This window comes from Amblyomma maculatum, chromosome 1 (assembly GCF_055883805.1).
Source record: "Amblyomma maculatum isolate TAMU_Amacu chromosome 1, ASM5588380v1, whole genome shotgun sequence".
Classification (NCBI taxonomy): Eukaryota; Metazoa; Arthropoda; class Arachnida; order Ixodida; family Ixodidae; genus Amblyomma; species Amblyomma maculatum.
Genome location: NC_139344.1, coordinates 75490423 through 75507473, shown reverse-complemented (window position 1 = coordinate 75507473; position 17051 = coordinate 75490423). Strand labels below are relative to the sequence as shown.

At 43.7% G+C, this 17051-nt stretch overlaps 1 protein-coding gene across 1 annotated transcript in view; it reads right to left on the bottom strand.

Annotated features, from left to right (window-relative positions):
- Positions 1 to 12266: 12266 nt before the first annotated feature.
- LOC146202830 (FAD-dependent oxidoreductase domain-containing protein 1-like) overlaps positions 12267 to 17051 on the bottom strand; it is an 87072-nt gene continuing 82287 nt past the window's right edge. The window contains exon 9 of the mRNA XM_084588365.1: positions 12267 to 12746. Coding sequence (XP_084444491.1) covers positions 12492 to 12746 — 255 coding nt within the window. The 3' untranslated portion in view covers positions 12267 to 12491. The remainder of the gene's footprint in view (positions 12747 to 17051) is intronic.

Below are 17051 nucleotides of genomic sequence, written 5' to 3'. Positions count from 1 at the left end.
TTACTATTACAATATATATGTTGTAAAAGCGGTATTATGCATATATTCATCGGCGGCAAAACATGAGAAAATGTTTTTTTTTGTGTGTTTTTTTTTCTGTAAAGTGCCGCATATATGTCACAGCATATCTGCGGGTCTAACTTTTATCTGTTTGACACCAGCTACATTGGTCTTCGATTCCATGACGCGTCCTGAAAAGTTTCGTCCACGTTAGTACAACTAACAGAGCTTGATGCGAGGGCATCGACCGCGTCAACATTCCATGACCATAAACAGTTAAGAAATACTCAACAGAAACCTCTGGGGCAGCAGTGTCTGAGCCAGCAGTTCCTCCAGGGCCTTCAGAAATGCATAGAAAAATTGCGGAAGGTTGGGAAAAGTGCACTTCAATTTTTTTATCATTGTCATAACGAGGAAGTTCTCTCCGAAAAGAATTATTTTTTTTACTATGCTTTCAGAAGGCTAGCCAGTTCTGTGCCAGAGAGTTCTGGCTTGCATTTGCAAAGTTCACCAGTAAAGGAATGTTCATCTCTGAAGCCTCTCCCTAAATGAAGGCACCTGCACGGCAAATGACCCCATTACAATCATTGACTTAGAAAGGCACAGTTTTGCCCTATCTCTCATTTCACCAAATAATTCAGCAGTTTCTTTTTTTTTACTGAAGGGTATAGGATGATGCCTCAGTAACCTGTGATTCATTGATAATGGTGCCTTGCAAAGTAACTCAGGGGATGAATTTAGACAGGCAAGGTAGAGCAATAGGGCTAAAATTTTATATGGAGAAAATGAAAGTAACACTTAACAGGCTAGGATTGCAAATAGGAGTTTACAATAGGTAGCAAGGACCTGGAAGTGGTTAGGAAATATGTCTTATAAGTACAGGTATAGTTAACCGCTTGTCTCTTCGATGGCAGTCAAATAATTAGAAAAATAAAACTGATTTGGAGTACATTTGGCAGGTACTAGCTCTCAGATCATGAATGGCAGCTGCCCAGTAGATATACCTCAAGAAGTAAATAGTATATGTGACAGCTGTATCTTTTCGGTACTGCCTATTGGGCAGCAATGAGAAGGCTAAAAAAAAAAAAAAAAGGTTTCAATATAACTTTTAGACAATGCAGACAGTTTTGATATAGAAAACGATAGGTTTAACACTAAGAAGCAGTAAGTGAGCAGAGACAGTGGTCAGGAATAAACGGGAGTATTAACATTCTAGTTGAAACCAAGAAGAAATGGACATTACAGGGCATTTCATATTCAGGCAAGCTAGCCGATGGTTGCTATAAGGTAACTGCATTGCATTTCAAGAGAAGGCAAACGTCACAGAGGGAGGCAGAAAGGCGGGCGGATGAGATCAGGAAGTTTGTGAGGACTAGGCGGGTGCAGCTGGCACAAGAAACGGTTAATTAGCTGATGTATACGGCAGAGGTCTTTGCCCTGCACACCTGATGGCAATGGTGTGCATTGAAAAGCACTCATAATACTTCCCCCCCCCCCCCCCCCCCCCCCCAAAAAAAAAAAAAGTGTTTGCCATGTTATGTCATTATTGCTATGCATACACCTGAGTCACGCGCACTGTATGCCATGTGCGAATGATCCTTTCTTTAGCTGGTTTTTACAGACAGTGCAGACTATATATCTGAAAATTAGAGTATGTTTCTGGTGCATTTTTTATTGCATGCATAGTTCATCTGTCTAATTCCTGCATATGGCTTCATTTTTTTGTTCTTCTTTGTAATGAAATTTTGTTCATTTCAATGTAAATAATGTACATAATAAATAAACTTGAATTTTCAATGACTTCGAAGTCTTCCCTGCATATTTGCCTTCTTCAAGAAAATGAATGCATCGATTGCTTTTACTTGCATAGAAAAATTGATGCATGGTGTGAAAGCTACAGGTACTGTATGTTCTGCTAAATTTATGAAGGGCATGGAGTTATGCTTCCAGTTTAGAGATTTTGTTTTTAATTATATCAAGCAGAAATCTTCACCATTTGGGGTATAGTTTATGGGAAAATCCTCAGTTGGTTCCAGCTAGAGCCAGTTAGGTCCAGAATAGCCCCACGAGCTTAACTAGCTGGTCAAGATTTTTGTCCTGTTAGAAAAAATTGAATTGTTTAAATTAGAACGGTATGATCGAATGAGAGCAGGCATAATAAAAATGCAGCTTTGATGAATGCTGCTGTGAGAGATGGTAAACATTACTGTTATAATTAGGTTATTTTCTTTATTTCTTTTTCTTAACGGTGTAATTAATATTGTTAATAAGTGGAAGCAAACCATTTTTCTTGCCCCAGGATATGGTATTGAAGACTGCATGAAACACCTGAGCTGCAGCTAGAAGAAAATATGAGCACAGCATAAGAACGAACAAGGGGTATTAGGTATAGGACTATATACATATGTATAAAATGAAATAAAGTAAGATCCCGAGAGTAAAATGGATATATATATATATATATATATATATATATATATAGTCTTGAAGCCATAGGTAGCGTAAGAGGGTTCTAGCACAGCTTTCGCCCTCGCTCTTGATCACGTTCTACGTGACGCAGGCGGTAACAAAGGACGTCCCACGTCCGCCGCTATGGCTGAGGGTGGCGCTGGTGAACACTCTCAAGGTTCGTATACAGACAACATAAATACCCAAGAAAGTAGCAGGGGGGACAGCGGCCGATGTAGCTCAGTTGGAAGAGCCCCGGACGCGTTATTCGGAGGTCGTGGGTTAGGATCCCACCATCGGCACGTTGTTTTTTCTTCTACTTTCTGTCTAATTATCTTCTCCCTTAACAGATTACATTACTAATTTCTGTGATTATCCAAGTAAAACATTAAAAAAAAAAAAAAAAAAAGACAAAGTACCATCCCCAACGCTTTCCTTGGCCTCGCCGACTGTTGGCTTCTTTCCTTCATATATATATATATATATATATATATATATATATATATATATATATATATATATATATATATATATATATATATATATGTGTGTGTGTGTGTGTGTGTGCCAGCTGGTGAATCCCATGACGACCTCATCATGAAGGTTTTGTGCATGATCGAGGTAACTGCCGACGAAACGCCATGCCAGCTAAAAATGTGCCATTTTATTAGCTGCATAGAATTAAGTTGCGCAATATGCAGCTATAGATCGGTAAGCCTATAATTTTGATGATCGGCGCGTAGCTCCGCAAATGCGCGGTTCGAATGATCACAATTAAAGGTATCGTTCAAGAACAATATCTCTAAGCTCACATCGAGTGCACATAGTAAGTTTGTATAATCATCACGCACATTTTGTTGCCGCAGCTATATTATAGTGTGAAACTGAACGAGATTCGCGCGCTCTTTCGGCGAAGATTTGCAAAAAAAAAAAAGTGAATAAATAGCTGGAAAGACTAAAGCCCCTCATTGAGGGGCTTTAGGAAAGACTGCTTATGCTAGCATAAGGAATTTTAAGTTCCCGCTGCTGGCTAGCTACAACGAGTGCAGGGTACACAAGCGGCCGTTATGGCTCCAAAGTTGAAGCAGGCGACTTACCTCGGCGACGCTTTCCGCGTAGCCACAGCGCCGGAGCAAAGCTTTTTTTTATGTTTTTTTTTTTTTGCCGATGCCATGACGTCAACGGTCACGTGAAAAGCGGAGGCTCCGCCCCTAGACCGATTTGGTGTGAATGTAGCATCACCCCGTAGGCGGGGCTAGCGGGGCGGAGTTCTCGAGCTGTTTTCTTCGTTGTTTTCAGGTATCTCTGAGTGTTGAGAGAGGAGCGCCATTTTTAATCGCAGATATCTCCAGTGTTAATGAAGCTAGCTGAAAAATTCTTGCGGTGAACTGACTTCTGAGGGAGCACCTATCTCTCGACCGATTTGCTTTACCTCATTTTAGGCATTGCATGACCCCTTTAACGCTTTTTTTTTGGCTGTGGCTAAAGGTACGTCGGACGGACCCGATCAATGGTCTTAAAGGTACGTCCGACGGACCCGGTGCGTTTTTCTTCGGGATACGACGGACGGATCCGGGCAATATTTTTCAGAGGTACGGCGGACGGACCCGATCGGCAGGGTTCTTCCCACGGACTCAACGCATTTTTCGCCGATATGGGCCTTGGGATCCGTCGGGAAAGCCAGACGGATCCGAGATCCCCAGATGTGGTTGTAGCAACAACATGGTAGCCATATGTAGCCAAATCGAAGTTGGTATGAGGTGTACGTGCGAGGTGCAAGAAGTATGGACTACATACTGCATGCGTGAAATGTGAAATTACAAAGAATAGTACAGTGGCAAGAATAGTGCCTAGAATGGGTGATATACTACGTGATGGCATGATGATAGGTTTACGTGAGTTGGACCGCGGCAGGGTGGCAAGCACGACCAGAGCGCAAGCGCATGTAATCGCGGTGTTGACGGCCAGCCCGCGGCCCGCACGCCCGCTCATTTGGTCCTCGTTATAATGTGGATTAACGTCTACGACGGTCGTTATGTAGTTATGTAGTTTTGATTCTTCAAAGTTTCCTCACTTCCATCTGTGATGAGATGCGTCACGTAACGCATCGCTTTCTGCTCGCATTGAGGTTTGATGCTGAAAGTTCTACGTAGTACATATACAAGCGGCGCTGAAACAGCTGGGTGCCGCCGGCGTGTCTCTAACCCAAGCATCGAGTCATTCGTGTTTGTTGGAGGTGTGGTTTGTGCTTACCGTGAGATGCTGTGATGTACGGATTACGTCCTAATAGAGTGCTGTGATGAGTGCGCCGATGTCCGGACGGACATCAATGTGTCTGTTTATGATCGGCGATGTTGCACGCGCATGTCAGTGTTTATTAGGTGCAGTGGTAATTTATTTACACGCGCTGTGCAACAATCAGACGAAAATAAGTCATCGACAATTTTTTAGCCTGCACTACAGAGCTCAAAACTCGGAAAATGGGAATGCACATGATGCAGTTTTCGCATGTTGGAGTGGACCGAAAAATAAGTGCCTAGCCCACACCGCCGGGATGCGCATTACTACAGGTGAAATGGTTCAGGTTTCTGTGAAATAGCTGCCTGGCACAGCACCTTCCTAAATGTTCAGGCTTTGTACTATTGTTGAAGGCCACTTTATCATTAATAAATGAACGAATATGCTTTATGTGTTAATGACTAGTGCTTTTTCAACATATGTTCATTTTTTTTTTTTCGTTTTTCCTTAGTTTCCTTTGTTTCTCATGCTAGACAAACACAAATAGTACACTTTTAAACTTGTCAGTCCAAAGCTGAACCTGAATATCTGCCATGTATGTGACAGCTTTAATGCTAGAAAGGTTGACGTGTATAGCATGTACGTAGACGCTGCGACATCTTAGTGGCACGTTCGGCTACTTTCCCCAAGGTCGTGATGTTTAATGCCAGTGATGGCAGTCGCACTTTGGTGCAGGTGAAATGCAAATGCTTCTGTTTTTTGCAAGATGTCAACGTAAAGTACAAAGCCCGGGCAGTCAAATTAGTCTGGAGCTGTCCACTACGGTATTTTTCATAGCTACATATATCACTTTAGGATGTGAAACCCTACATGCCACAGGTAGGCTGCATTGTTTTTTAGATTTTGTAACCTCTCATCTATGTTTTGCAACATTTGGCTAATTTTAGTTCTCAAACAGTTGTTAAAGATGAAACCGAAGCAGTTCTTGGCATGGTTTCCTGCTTGCATTAATTTGCTAATTGCAGTTCTTTAAAACTTGCATCAATGCTGGACAGTTCAAATAGCAGGCAGTTGAATTACAGAAATGATGTGGATCGTGCATTTCAGTTCTGACAAATGGAAAGTAACGGTCCCCTCCTTGCATGCATAGGTGCCCTTGGACAAATACATACTCGAGTGTGTGATTGTGACGCATAAAGGGTCAACAGAAGGCCATGTGGAGCCAGTGTGATATTCTTCATGAAGGCTGAAGTAAAATTGTACAACAGCTGCTGTACCATGCAGAAAAAATTGATCATTTTGTGTATGATTAACTGACCATGAATAGCATCTTACTCAGAGTATGATGTGATATATATCTGGTTTAGCATCCCAAAATAACTACGGCTAGGAGGAACACAATAGTTGAGGGCTCCGGTATAATTTTAACCACCTGGGGTTCTTGTACATGCACTGACACTGCACAGTGCATGACGGCCTATTGTTTCGCCTCTATTGAAATGCCCCTGCTGTGGCTGGAATCAAATCTGCATCTTTCGGTTCAGCAGCCAAGCACTCTTAACTACTGAGCCAGCACAACGGGGCCAAGTATCAAAATGCATGCCATTACATTTCCTTCTAGCCGGTGGTTTTCTTCACAGAACTAATGTATACAAGGAAAAGTAAATAGCAAGAAAACACTAGTTATATTGCACATTATATTCACATTTCAGCAAACATTCTTTAGGAAAACATTTCTCATAATGTTTGCATGGAAACCATGAACATCTTACAAAAACAAAACAATGCACTTACTCCACTCCAATTATTAATGGGCAAGGTTGCATCTATGCTACTACACTGCACTTATCACAAAACCACAAGCCCCATCTGCTTTGTCCAATCACTTGATGAAACTAACGGAGACAGATGTCACACACCACAGACTGGTCGTCTCGCAACATATCTCTGTATATGTTGCATTTCAATTTCATGCCTTTCCACTTAGCTTCAACTGTTGCCAGCATTACTAGTCACCCATCTTTTCTGAAGTTCCTTTCTACGCTGTTGGGATCAGCATCCTTGTTAACGATGGTCTCTGGAATTTTCGATGCTATCATTTTCAGATCTTTCTCATCTGGAAGAACGAAGGAAATGACAAGCTTTGAGCAGAAAAAAAATTAGGGAGACTCCTAATCTCCTCCTGTAAGGGTATGGTGTGCCAGCGTTAATGGTTCTCGTCTGCAGATCCCACTGTGGATTCCCGTTAATTTACATGCCCTTTGCTACAAACATAATTACTAATTCCTTAATTCAGGTCTCTGTTATCTCAGATATACTCATTAGCATACGGTCGTAGACTGCCCTGTTAGGTGATAGACAACCTGGCATAGACCTCTTTAAGCCTAAACCTTTCTTAATTGGAGCTGAAACGTCCCAGAACATATTTCAAATATAACTTTGTAAGCTTGACTTAACAGCTCCTGCCATAACGTGTGGCCTCGTGACATTTGGCTCGTGGCACTTTTGGCTTGTGCACAGGGATCATCTGTTAAATACTGGTTAACATGCATGAAAAATACATTTTCACACAAACTGGTGGCAAATGGTCAAGTGGTGTACTGCAGATTCTGAAATGTATACCTATATGCATGCAAGGATCGCATCATCACATAACATGATCAAGAGTTCTATCAGTACTTGTAGTTACATAGCATTTCAATGCCCAATAAAGGACCACCTCAGACAGTGGTTGTTGTTACCACAAGACCTGTTCTAACAGCGTACTGACAGTATTCCACTGAGCGATGGACATGTATATGCATACCCCAGATAGCTCATGATTGTGGATCTCATTTATTTCTATGACTTCCAAGGAGTTCCTGTCGTCAGAAACACTACACTTTATGAAATCGGGACAGTTGTCTTGAAAGGTGATGAAAAGAAATAACCAGGTTACCTTGACGCAATGCTAAATTACAGAGGGTGAATATGCTGCATGAATATACCAAGAAGCTTGTACAAAGAAAAGTGAGAGTGAAATGGCAGGATTTTTGAAACATTGAAATAAACTACAAACCATACTTGTCAAACCTGTCATTAAGGAATAGAAATCGTGCAGTAATCAAAAACACAACATGGAGAGCATTTTAGGTCATGTTCACAAAACACATACCCACACCTCACACACAGCTTCATACTTATGAAAGAGGACAAACAACTAACAATAAACCATATCTTACACGTGCGCCAGAGTCGAGAAAATAAGAGGAAACATTTTGTACAATTTTGCAACAGATCCCTTTCCATCCCAGCATGATCCTAGGAGAGACGTGCAAATTTCCTGTATTTTTGGTTTCCTAAAATGTTCCTAAACAAGCTACATCCTAATGAACATTTTAGTCATTACACACAAAATAAATACATTAAACCTTGTTCTTGGTGCATGGCAGCATTAGTCGCTTATGCACCATAAAAATCAACACAATGCTGTAAGGTATACCTTGGTTAGCTATGTTATATGATACAAGCTTTCGGTCTGGTGTGGTCCTTATTCACGTGACAGCGCTGTCATGAGGGTCTATGTCCCAGCGATCGGAAAGTGACCTATTCCAATAATTTTACAAACTGAAGGCGATTCTACAGATTTCTAAAGACTGGAGTGCTCAAATGTTTTATCACCGTCCGCCTGCTTTGACAGCCTGGAGTGAAACTGTTGAAGAGAATACATTTTTGTACATTTAACGCGTTTCTGAAGGCGTTGCTTTCAATTATGGGGCCCACAAAAAGCAGCTGAATGTCAAACGCCGCCTAGGTAGGCTTCCTAGCAATACAGCGGTGTAGCGTGGAAAATCGCTCCGCCGGTCCATCGCTGGCGCCGCTGACTTGACAGGCGAACTGTTAAAACTTATAGCTACTGACCACACCTGAAACACTGAATTGCGCATGATCAAGGCAGAATTTCTCTAACACTGAGCACTGGTAGCTATCGATTTCGGGCCCAATATTGTGAAAATCTGTCCTCTCTTCGATCATTGATACGTCCACGGTTGAACATTTATGCGCCTCGGGGTAGGCCAGCCGTTGGAACATGGATGCGTGGTTGTAGCAACGATCACTTGCATGGCACACTCTGCAAAATTCCAAGTCAGCTTCTACAACGAAATGTGCAGCGCACATTTTCTACCGCGTACCTAAGGCCTGGTGCGCTGCAGCTTTGGCCGAACATGTGGCGCCGTCTGGGAGGCGCCGCTGTAAAACGCGGCTGTCTGGATCCGCAACCGTGGGTAGCACCGACGCTGTGTTCCGATTTCTTTTTGGGTCCCCGTAAGAATAAAAAAATAAACACCGACTGAAACAAGGGCCTGTACTTACTTAGTCATTTCGAATCTCATATCGTACCCATTGCTTTTCGTTAAGGCTGCGCATTTCCCACGTTTGTTTTTTTGTACAGTACTTCACGCTAGGTTTTTTCAAGCATGCACAAGCGATCGCTAGCACGCGAAAATCACAAAATAAACGGGTCTTTTTTTTTTTTTTTTTTACTTCTGGACCAAACTTGAGCTCTAAAAGTTGTGACAACTACTAAAAGTTGTTGTAACTAGAGCTGGCAGGCCTTCGGACACGGCCTGTGTTGTAGAGAGCGCGGAGCCTTCCTGCCCAACGGGAACTTTTTTTTTTTTTTTTTCCAGCGACTTCCTAATGATAGTTTCCAGCTGTTCTCGGCGCTCGCTTTTGGGAAGCCTAGCCTGACGTAGAAGACGTAAAACAACGACATGGAGAGCGAAGCACATTGCAGGAGTGCGCGCTTTCTGACTTGCCACACGTTCATGGTTCCCCGCAAAGAGAAAACGCCCTTTTAAACTAACAGCTCGATCTGCTCTTGTGTTTATGGGTGTCATAATGGTTATAAAAAAAAAAAAAAAAAAACATCGGGAAGCATTCGAAAATCAAGCTTTTTTTGCGATTTCCTTGGAAATCATACGAGAGCAATGTGTCGCATCGTTAACAGTGGCACCCGGCCTTGCAGACGCAACTGGCATCCGTGATATTGCGTGGGTTCGCCAACAACTACATAAAAAAAAAAAAATGAATTACATATGTGGTGAAGAGATGCCGAAAGGGCCGAATAAAACTTACCTCCAAGCTGACGTCGTAGAAGGCGGTTTTCATTTCGGCAGCGCATTTTCTGAAGATATCCGAGGGCCCTTCTGCACTGTGAAGTTTCCCGCGCACTCCATGCACGTGCTGGATTCGTACAGTTTCTTACCGCGCACCAAGCACTTATTCTTAAATTAAGTCTCAACATTCTCGATCGCCCGAAATCCCCCGAACAGCACGCGCTGTGGAGCTTGCTCAGCCATGGCTGTTTTTCCGCGCACTGAACCGTCACCACTCGTTTCGACGCATCGAGTAGAAAATAAAAGCTACGGTAGAAATGCCGAGCGCCGAAAAAACACGTGCACGCAAGGCCCGGCGCCTTAGAGTACATCTGCTCGTCCCGTCTTGGGGAAGACGTGTTTTTTTTTTTTTTGTTTTTTTTTTAGAAGCCTTTCTATTGACCAACGGAGCCCAGCTCTCGGCTGTCGCTTCTGGGGGGTCTAGCATGCCGTTTCCACATACACTGCCATCGAAGCGAAAAGCCAGTGCTGCGCATTGCACACTGGCTTAGTTTTTGTTTTATTTATGTCTTTACTTTCAAAGTACCATATTGTTCGGGTTCCGAATTCCTACTTCAAAGAAGAAAAAATCCCGTAGAGCCGCCAGCAGGAGCTCTCGCGCGCCGACGACGCGCTGCGCCCAAAGCGCCGGCGGCTTTCTACCAGACGGGTCTGGCATGAATGGGTAGCGGCTTTCTTCGCTTTGCTTTTGATTTATTTTCAACACACACACATGGTACATGTGTCTGTTATGTACGCGTGTGGCAGGAGGCAGGAAATCACCGACAAACGTTTTCTTCTAACAAGGTTTCTGCCGAGAAGAGTAGACTTCGCGTTCACTCCGCCGCCTCTCTCCGACGAGCAGACATACCACATATGGGTGCGCCGGCGGGAGGTGGCGCTACTTGTTCCGGAGCAGTGGCGCCTCCATACCAGCGCACTAGGCCCGTTTCAAAGCTGCGCGGCCGTTCAGTCGGGTCATGCTAACCTCGAGCATGCGGGAGTTTAAACTACATGTACGCAAAATTCAACGACAAGAAAAAGATGCAGGCTAAGCACTTTAGTCTAGTCTTCCCCTAAATACCAAAGAACATTGCTGTTCACAGGGAACTCGGATCATTCGCGCTTCTGGCTTTCCGGTTGTGCACTGGCGCAGTGCAGTAGGTCTTTGCCTCGACGAGTCGATGCAGCTCGCCGCAGTAGCAGCGCAGGTCTCTAGTAGATTCGGCATGTCTTCTGCCATGTACGGCTCTGAGGTAGAATTTAAACGAAGAATTTAGCTAGAAACATCCTGTTTCCTCGGTCTGCATGTGAGGAACGAGCATAATGCCATTTACATACTTTGGAGTTCCGAATGTTCTTCACGGCGAGGTGTGTGTGTGTGTTGTGCCGGCGCTAGATCTTCGGAGGTCGATGCAGGACCTAAGACAGCGTAAATGCTAGGAATAGCTCGCTCGCATTACGGGCAGATCGAGGTGATAGTTTAGTGCAAAGCGAAAGCTGCTCGTGAATGTGCGTATCTCGATGCCAGCTGGTGGAGTAGCATCGCCTGCAGCTATGAGACTGACAGCGATGCTTGCCGTGCACAACCCTAAGTGAAGACCGTGATCTATGTTAGAACGGATGCACTCTTCGTAGCACCTCATCCAGAGTCGCGGCTAGCTGATATCATAGAGGATAAGATTCATTCACACGTAGCAAGCGGAATGTGGCCGCGTTTGACGTGCATATAGCCATGAGCCTGTATATCGACGTCCGCCGTATCTTTACGAGAATCGAATGGATACGTCGGACGTACCTTTAGACACTTCGTTTTTTTTTTTACAAGCTATAGGGTGCAAAAGTGGAGGGTGGGTTTATCATGCGAGTTGGTTGGTTACGCGACTAATACGATATCATTTTTCACGATCGTAAGCAGCGTCTCGAGCAGATTTCTGTATATCGAATTATCGATATATCTAACTATTTCGCGATCCCCTTTGCGTTAGATATATCCGGGTTCGACTGTATTAGAAAGCAACAGCTGCTGCCAGTATCATAGTATGGTAAATTAGGCAGATTTCACATATGAGTACTATGTACTATGAGTGACGTATCACATCTTGAAAGATGGATTTGAACTGTAGCCTTGCCAAATTAAAACTGCTACGCTGCACAAATTCAATGCTTGGTAACCCTTGCTAGAGTAAAACTGCTTTGCTGCACAATTTATGTGATCAGCTGCAATGCCAGAAGACACATTTGAAAAAAAAAAAAAAGAAAGAAAAAAAGTGAATTTGAATGAGGCAAGTTGCAATATACTTATTGGCTGTAGTGCCTGAACTCGTGAAACATTTTAATAAAAAGTGCTTTGATGCGGAGAAGCTCCAACAAAAAGTTTTTTTGTTCGAGCTACTTGCATGTGTGAGCACATCATAAGAGGATGGCCGCCAAAATCATACGTAGAGGTTACCAATAACAACAAAAATTCTCTTTATTTATCAAACTTACACTTAGTAAGCATTTCTACCTAACTTTCTGAACTGCTCTTGGCAGGTCTGCCAAGAGCAGTTCTGAAACATATGATGCAACAGAGAACAAAGCAATTGCCTTCCTGCTGCAGGTAAAGCCTTGTTTTAATGTGTGCAATGAGCGAATAACAGATCTATCTTAAAAACATGGATTTTATTACACAATGATTGCCTCTTTAATTGGTTGATGGGATATAAACCTTTCTAATCCAAAACGTTCCAAGTCAATACTGACATATTTGCCATCAAGTATAAGCTCCATAATGGCCCTACCAACTCCAGGTGCCATCTGTATGCCATGTCCACTAAACCCAGTGGCAAAGAAAACATTATTATAGCATGGGTGCCTTCCTACACAGCCATTCTGGTCTAATGTGTTGTAATCATAAAATCCAGCCCAGGCAGTCTTCACCTGCAATAAAAGAGTGTGGTATTAGTCCACAACTTTTCAATGACTGAAAGCTAACAGATGATGGTAGGCATCTGTTCATACAGAAGCCAGCAAAGATGCCTCACACAAAAGAGAGATTTACTTAAGACAGTAGTTAAGTAAAAATGGCAATAGTGCGGCATGCTGCCCAGTTATGAAATCAGATCAAAGTTTTCTTCTGTTTTCTTAGCCTCACTTGTGCCTAGTAAATTATATGCCCCACAATTCTTGTGAGGAGGACATCTGATGACAAAAGAAGGAAGATTGTCAGTTAGTAGTTTGGTTTGAAAATGAAGAAAACAATGAAAGAATGCAATTTCTAAGTAAAAACAAAGATAAAGTAGAATCTCACTATTACATTTTTCACGAGACCCAAAGGGACCAAAAAAAAAAAAAAAGTATCAATTCGTACTCGAAAACACAAAAGCCGAAAACAACGAAAAGTGAAGCTGCAGCGGTGAATTAACATAATTTTTTTCTATTTAAGCATGTAAATAGAATCATACATCGGTGTCGTCCACACCTTTACCTATTTGTTGCCACCAGCCCCCCAACACACTTCTCTAAAATATCTGAGACTTTTCAACTACTGACTCTACTGGTCGTGACAGCTCTGTGTGCAAAGAACATCCTGAATATTGTGTCATAGTTCTTTGCGTCTGCTAGAGCAGATGTCTATAGAAGGGCAGCAGCAAGCAGAGAACTTATGCATGCTGTTGCGGCAACTGCTTTAATCCAACATAACTCTCTTATTGAAAATTGCAGTAGAAAGAAACAAAAGCCATAGAGCTGTCCTTTGCCACAGCATCTCTTAAAATGGTGCCTGTGGCATCATCCCTTGCAGCGAGGGGGCATGCGCAACATAACCGCTGTGTATGCTGCTTTCTCATCCTCACGAGGGCAATAGACGATATGCTAAACTGCTTAGTTGTCTGGCAACACCGCAGCCGCGGCTTCCAGTCGCCATCTTGGCTCGGTCGAGCGGTCGCGTCGTCAGCTGTGCGTGCTTTCTTGATACCAGGGAAACTGTCATGAATATCCCGATAAGAATTTTCCGAGTCATGTCTGAGCCGCAGGCGCTGTTTCTACTGCTTATCTTACACCGACTGTAAGTCCTTTCTCATCTTTAATGAGCGGCACCATGCATTCAACCGCGTCTTCAGTTTCGCTTGAAGCTTCGTGTTGACGATGGCAGAAATTGACAGTGTGTGCTTCAAGAAGTCTAACTCTGTCATTACTCTTTATTCTCAAGTGGACCAACATTCTGGTAGGTAGTGAGCAGTTATTTTATGCTGCGTGCACCTGTAGTGGCTGGAGAAAGTTTTGTGGCACTACATATTTTCGTGTGTAGGACCGCGCACATTGCAGTACGATTGTTCCCGAGCCTCGACGAGCTGCATAGTGCTAATATCCCTTTAAGCACAACGTGCGGTGCATATCGGCTGTTCAGCGTCACAATTATAGAGACCGGCAAGTTTCTTGTGTTGGTTTGTGCTGGTCAGCTCAATTCTAAGGCCTAGGTGGATATTATTTACAATATTGCAAGCAATGTTGCAGTTGTTTCTTTGATTTAATTCCTAGTTGTGAGAACTTGAACAGAGTGAATAGCGACTGCAGAAATCCTGGAAAAAATGATACGCCGCTTATCAGTTCCTTTGCACTAAACACGTAGCAAACTAAGCATGAATCGGCATGTGGTTAAGAGTGCACGTAATAGCTCAAGATGTGACCAGTTGAGGTTTGTGGCTGGAGCTCACGAGAGCGTATGGGCCCGATTTACCAATGAATGAATGAAAACTGCTTTTTTGTGGCGGCACAGACAGCAAGCTTGAGCAACACCGGCATATGCCGTTTACATTTAATAGGGCAAATATGCTCCGACGGAGAGCTAATTAACATGCAAGCTGGCTCCTCTTTGGTTAACAAATAACATATAATAAAAATAACATACTCTGTATCATATTTTTAACATGAACGGCCTGAAAATGCTTACAAAAAATCAGCGCAGGAAGTAAACGCTGTGTACAGGATGGCATGTCTACACGTGATAGCTCGCAAAGCGTTTGGTGAATGTTTGCGCTTAGTAAAAAAAATAGTAAACACAAGATTGATACATGCCTGGTTCACACACACATTACAGCATTCTCACAGAGTGAATAGCACAGCGGTTTCGTTTTGTTGACCGAGCCAACATGGCGGGAATAGCTCTCGGAAGGCTAAGAGATGGCAATCCGCATTTTGCATATCGTCTCTTGTACCTAAATTCTAAGTTAACAACAAGAATGATGAAAGCAAAAAAAAAAAAAAATCAGCTTCCAAATGGGTACACTTGATCAATGACTATGTGTGACAATGCAATAGTACCGCTACTCCCCATAAACACACCTTTCTAAAGACACCTATATTGTGAACAGTTCCTATAGATATCCTAGCACGTGTCTTTTGACAGTTCAACTCCCGATTACTGGCTGGTGCAAAGTGAGACTAAAAAGTCTCTGCTAACCTTACACAGATCCAAATACAATCAATCCTGCACTTGTGCGACAATTGGGGCCCACTACAGTTGAACCCAGATAGATCAAATTCAAAAAGGATTGATAAATATTTCAATATATTGATAATTAGACATATAAAACGTGCCAATAGGTGAGCTCATCTGCAAACCAAAAGCATGAATACATTATACCTACACTAGAGATGTGCTTCCTGCAACGATGTGCTGCCGACAACATACTGGAAGCACAACTCTCACCACGGGCGTGACGACCCGCGAGGTGCACGCAAGCGAGTCGAGCAGCACAGGGACGGTGCACACCCATCGCAGCATCTGTTATTACATAGTACACTATAAACGCTATAACTAAAAATTGGGTACAGTTGATTTCTGCATCGCCTTCAGCAGCAAAGCGAGAGCCACCGCAAGGCTTCGGTCAGGTAGGCTGGCTTCTCCACATAATGGCTGGTGCACCAAACACTGGTCTTTCCGCATAACAATAGTGACGTGTTCAAAACAAGCATTTAAACTGAAGGACACTTTCAAGCAGACTTGACGTTCACCTCATCACACAATTTTAGTGTCAGCACTGCCAGCGGGTGCTGAAAGACGCTTAGCCAACTCAGTTCCATGCGTGCAAAGTTACTGCAGGAACACCATTAGGAGAAGCACCCTTAGCAGGGGCATAGCGTGCAGTTTGTTATATTGAATGTTCTCTTAGCAGGAATGCGATAAACGCGAATAACACTGCTGTATTTTTGCATGAGATTTTACAAGGGGATATCCAGGCAGTTTGATATAAACAGTAATTCAATATACCTGGGTACAATATATCTGGGTTCAACTGCATCATCGCCTCAGAAGCCACTGCCTCACTGAGTACAACAGCGACACAACCCTGAGAAAAACCTTAACTGGTTCTTTACAGTTTCGTTCAAAAGTCTGCTCTTGCCCACACCACAGCAGAAGCATGGCATCGGTGCGAGCAACAGAACAGCTGCGCTTTAAAATTCTCTCCTGCATGTGCCACAGCCAGTGCGGCGTCCATGATGCAGCAGCAATTCTGCACACCACTGTCAAGTGCCCTCAAGTTTAGCCATGACCTAGTTGAGTGGTGAGCGAGTGATGATTAATTACATGGGTGGCCATGTGTACTGACGGGCGGCAAAACCGCTGCCACGCACCGTGGCAAGATCACTGCCACCAGCACAGATACCTACAGCAGTATGTGGCAGTTTATCTTTTTGGGGTCTGAAGGTGACGAAGCCGATGTGAGCGGATGCAGTTCGCTTCGGCTCCAATTCCGATAACCTTCTGGCCGGATACAACTGCCCCATTCTCCATATGTTGGTGCATTCTGCAAGATCTCCCTGATTAGGATCTGTGGAGGTAAGTCTGTTGTCCGTGAGTGCCTTCTTTGGCCGCCCGTGGATTGTGAACTGCCAAGCGGACATCGAGGAGCTAACCCTAGCTTCGGGTTACGAGCCTTACGCCGATTAGTCATAACCACGATGACCAAGAGTGTGATGAAGGGGAGCACGGAGGTCGGCGCCAGCCACGCTGTCGCGTCCGGCGTCATGCCATGCTTCTTCGCAAGCAGTTATCGGAAGCCACTGACGAGGAAGGGCAGTCCACGCATATGAATAAGGGCCCATCCACTCACGGTCGCGGCGGTAGCGACGAGGCGGAAGGTGGCCGTGGTCAGACATCGTTCACCGCCGCCAGCAGAAGGTCGTTGGACAATTATGTGGAACACTTGGAAATAAAACTTGACACGAGCGGAGAACAACATC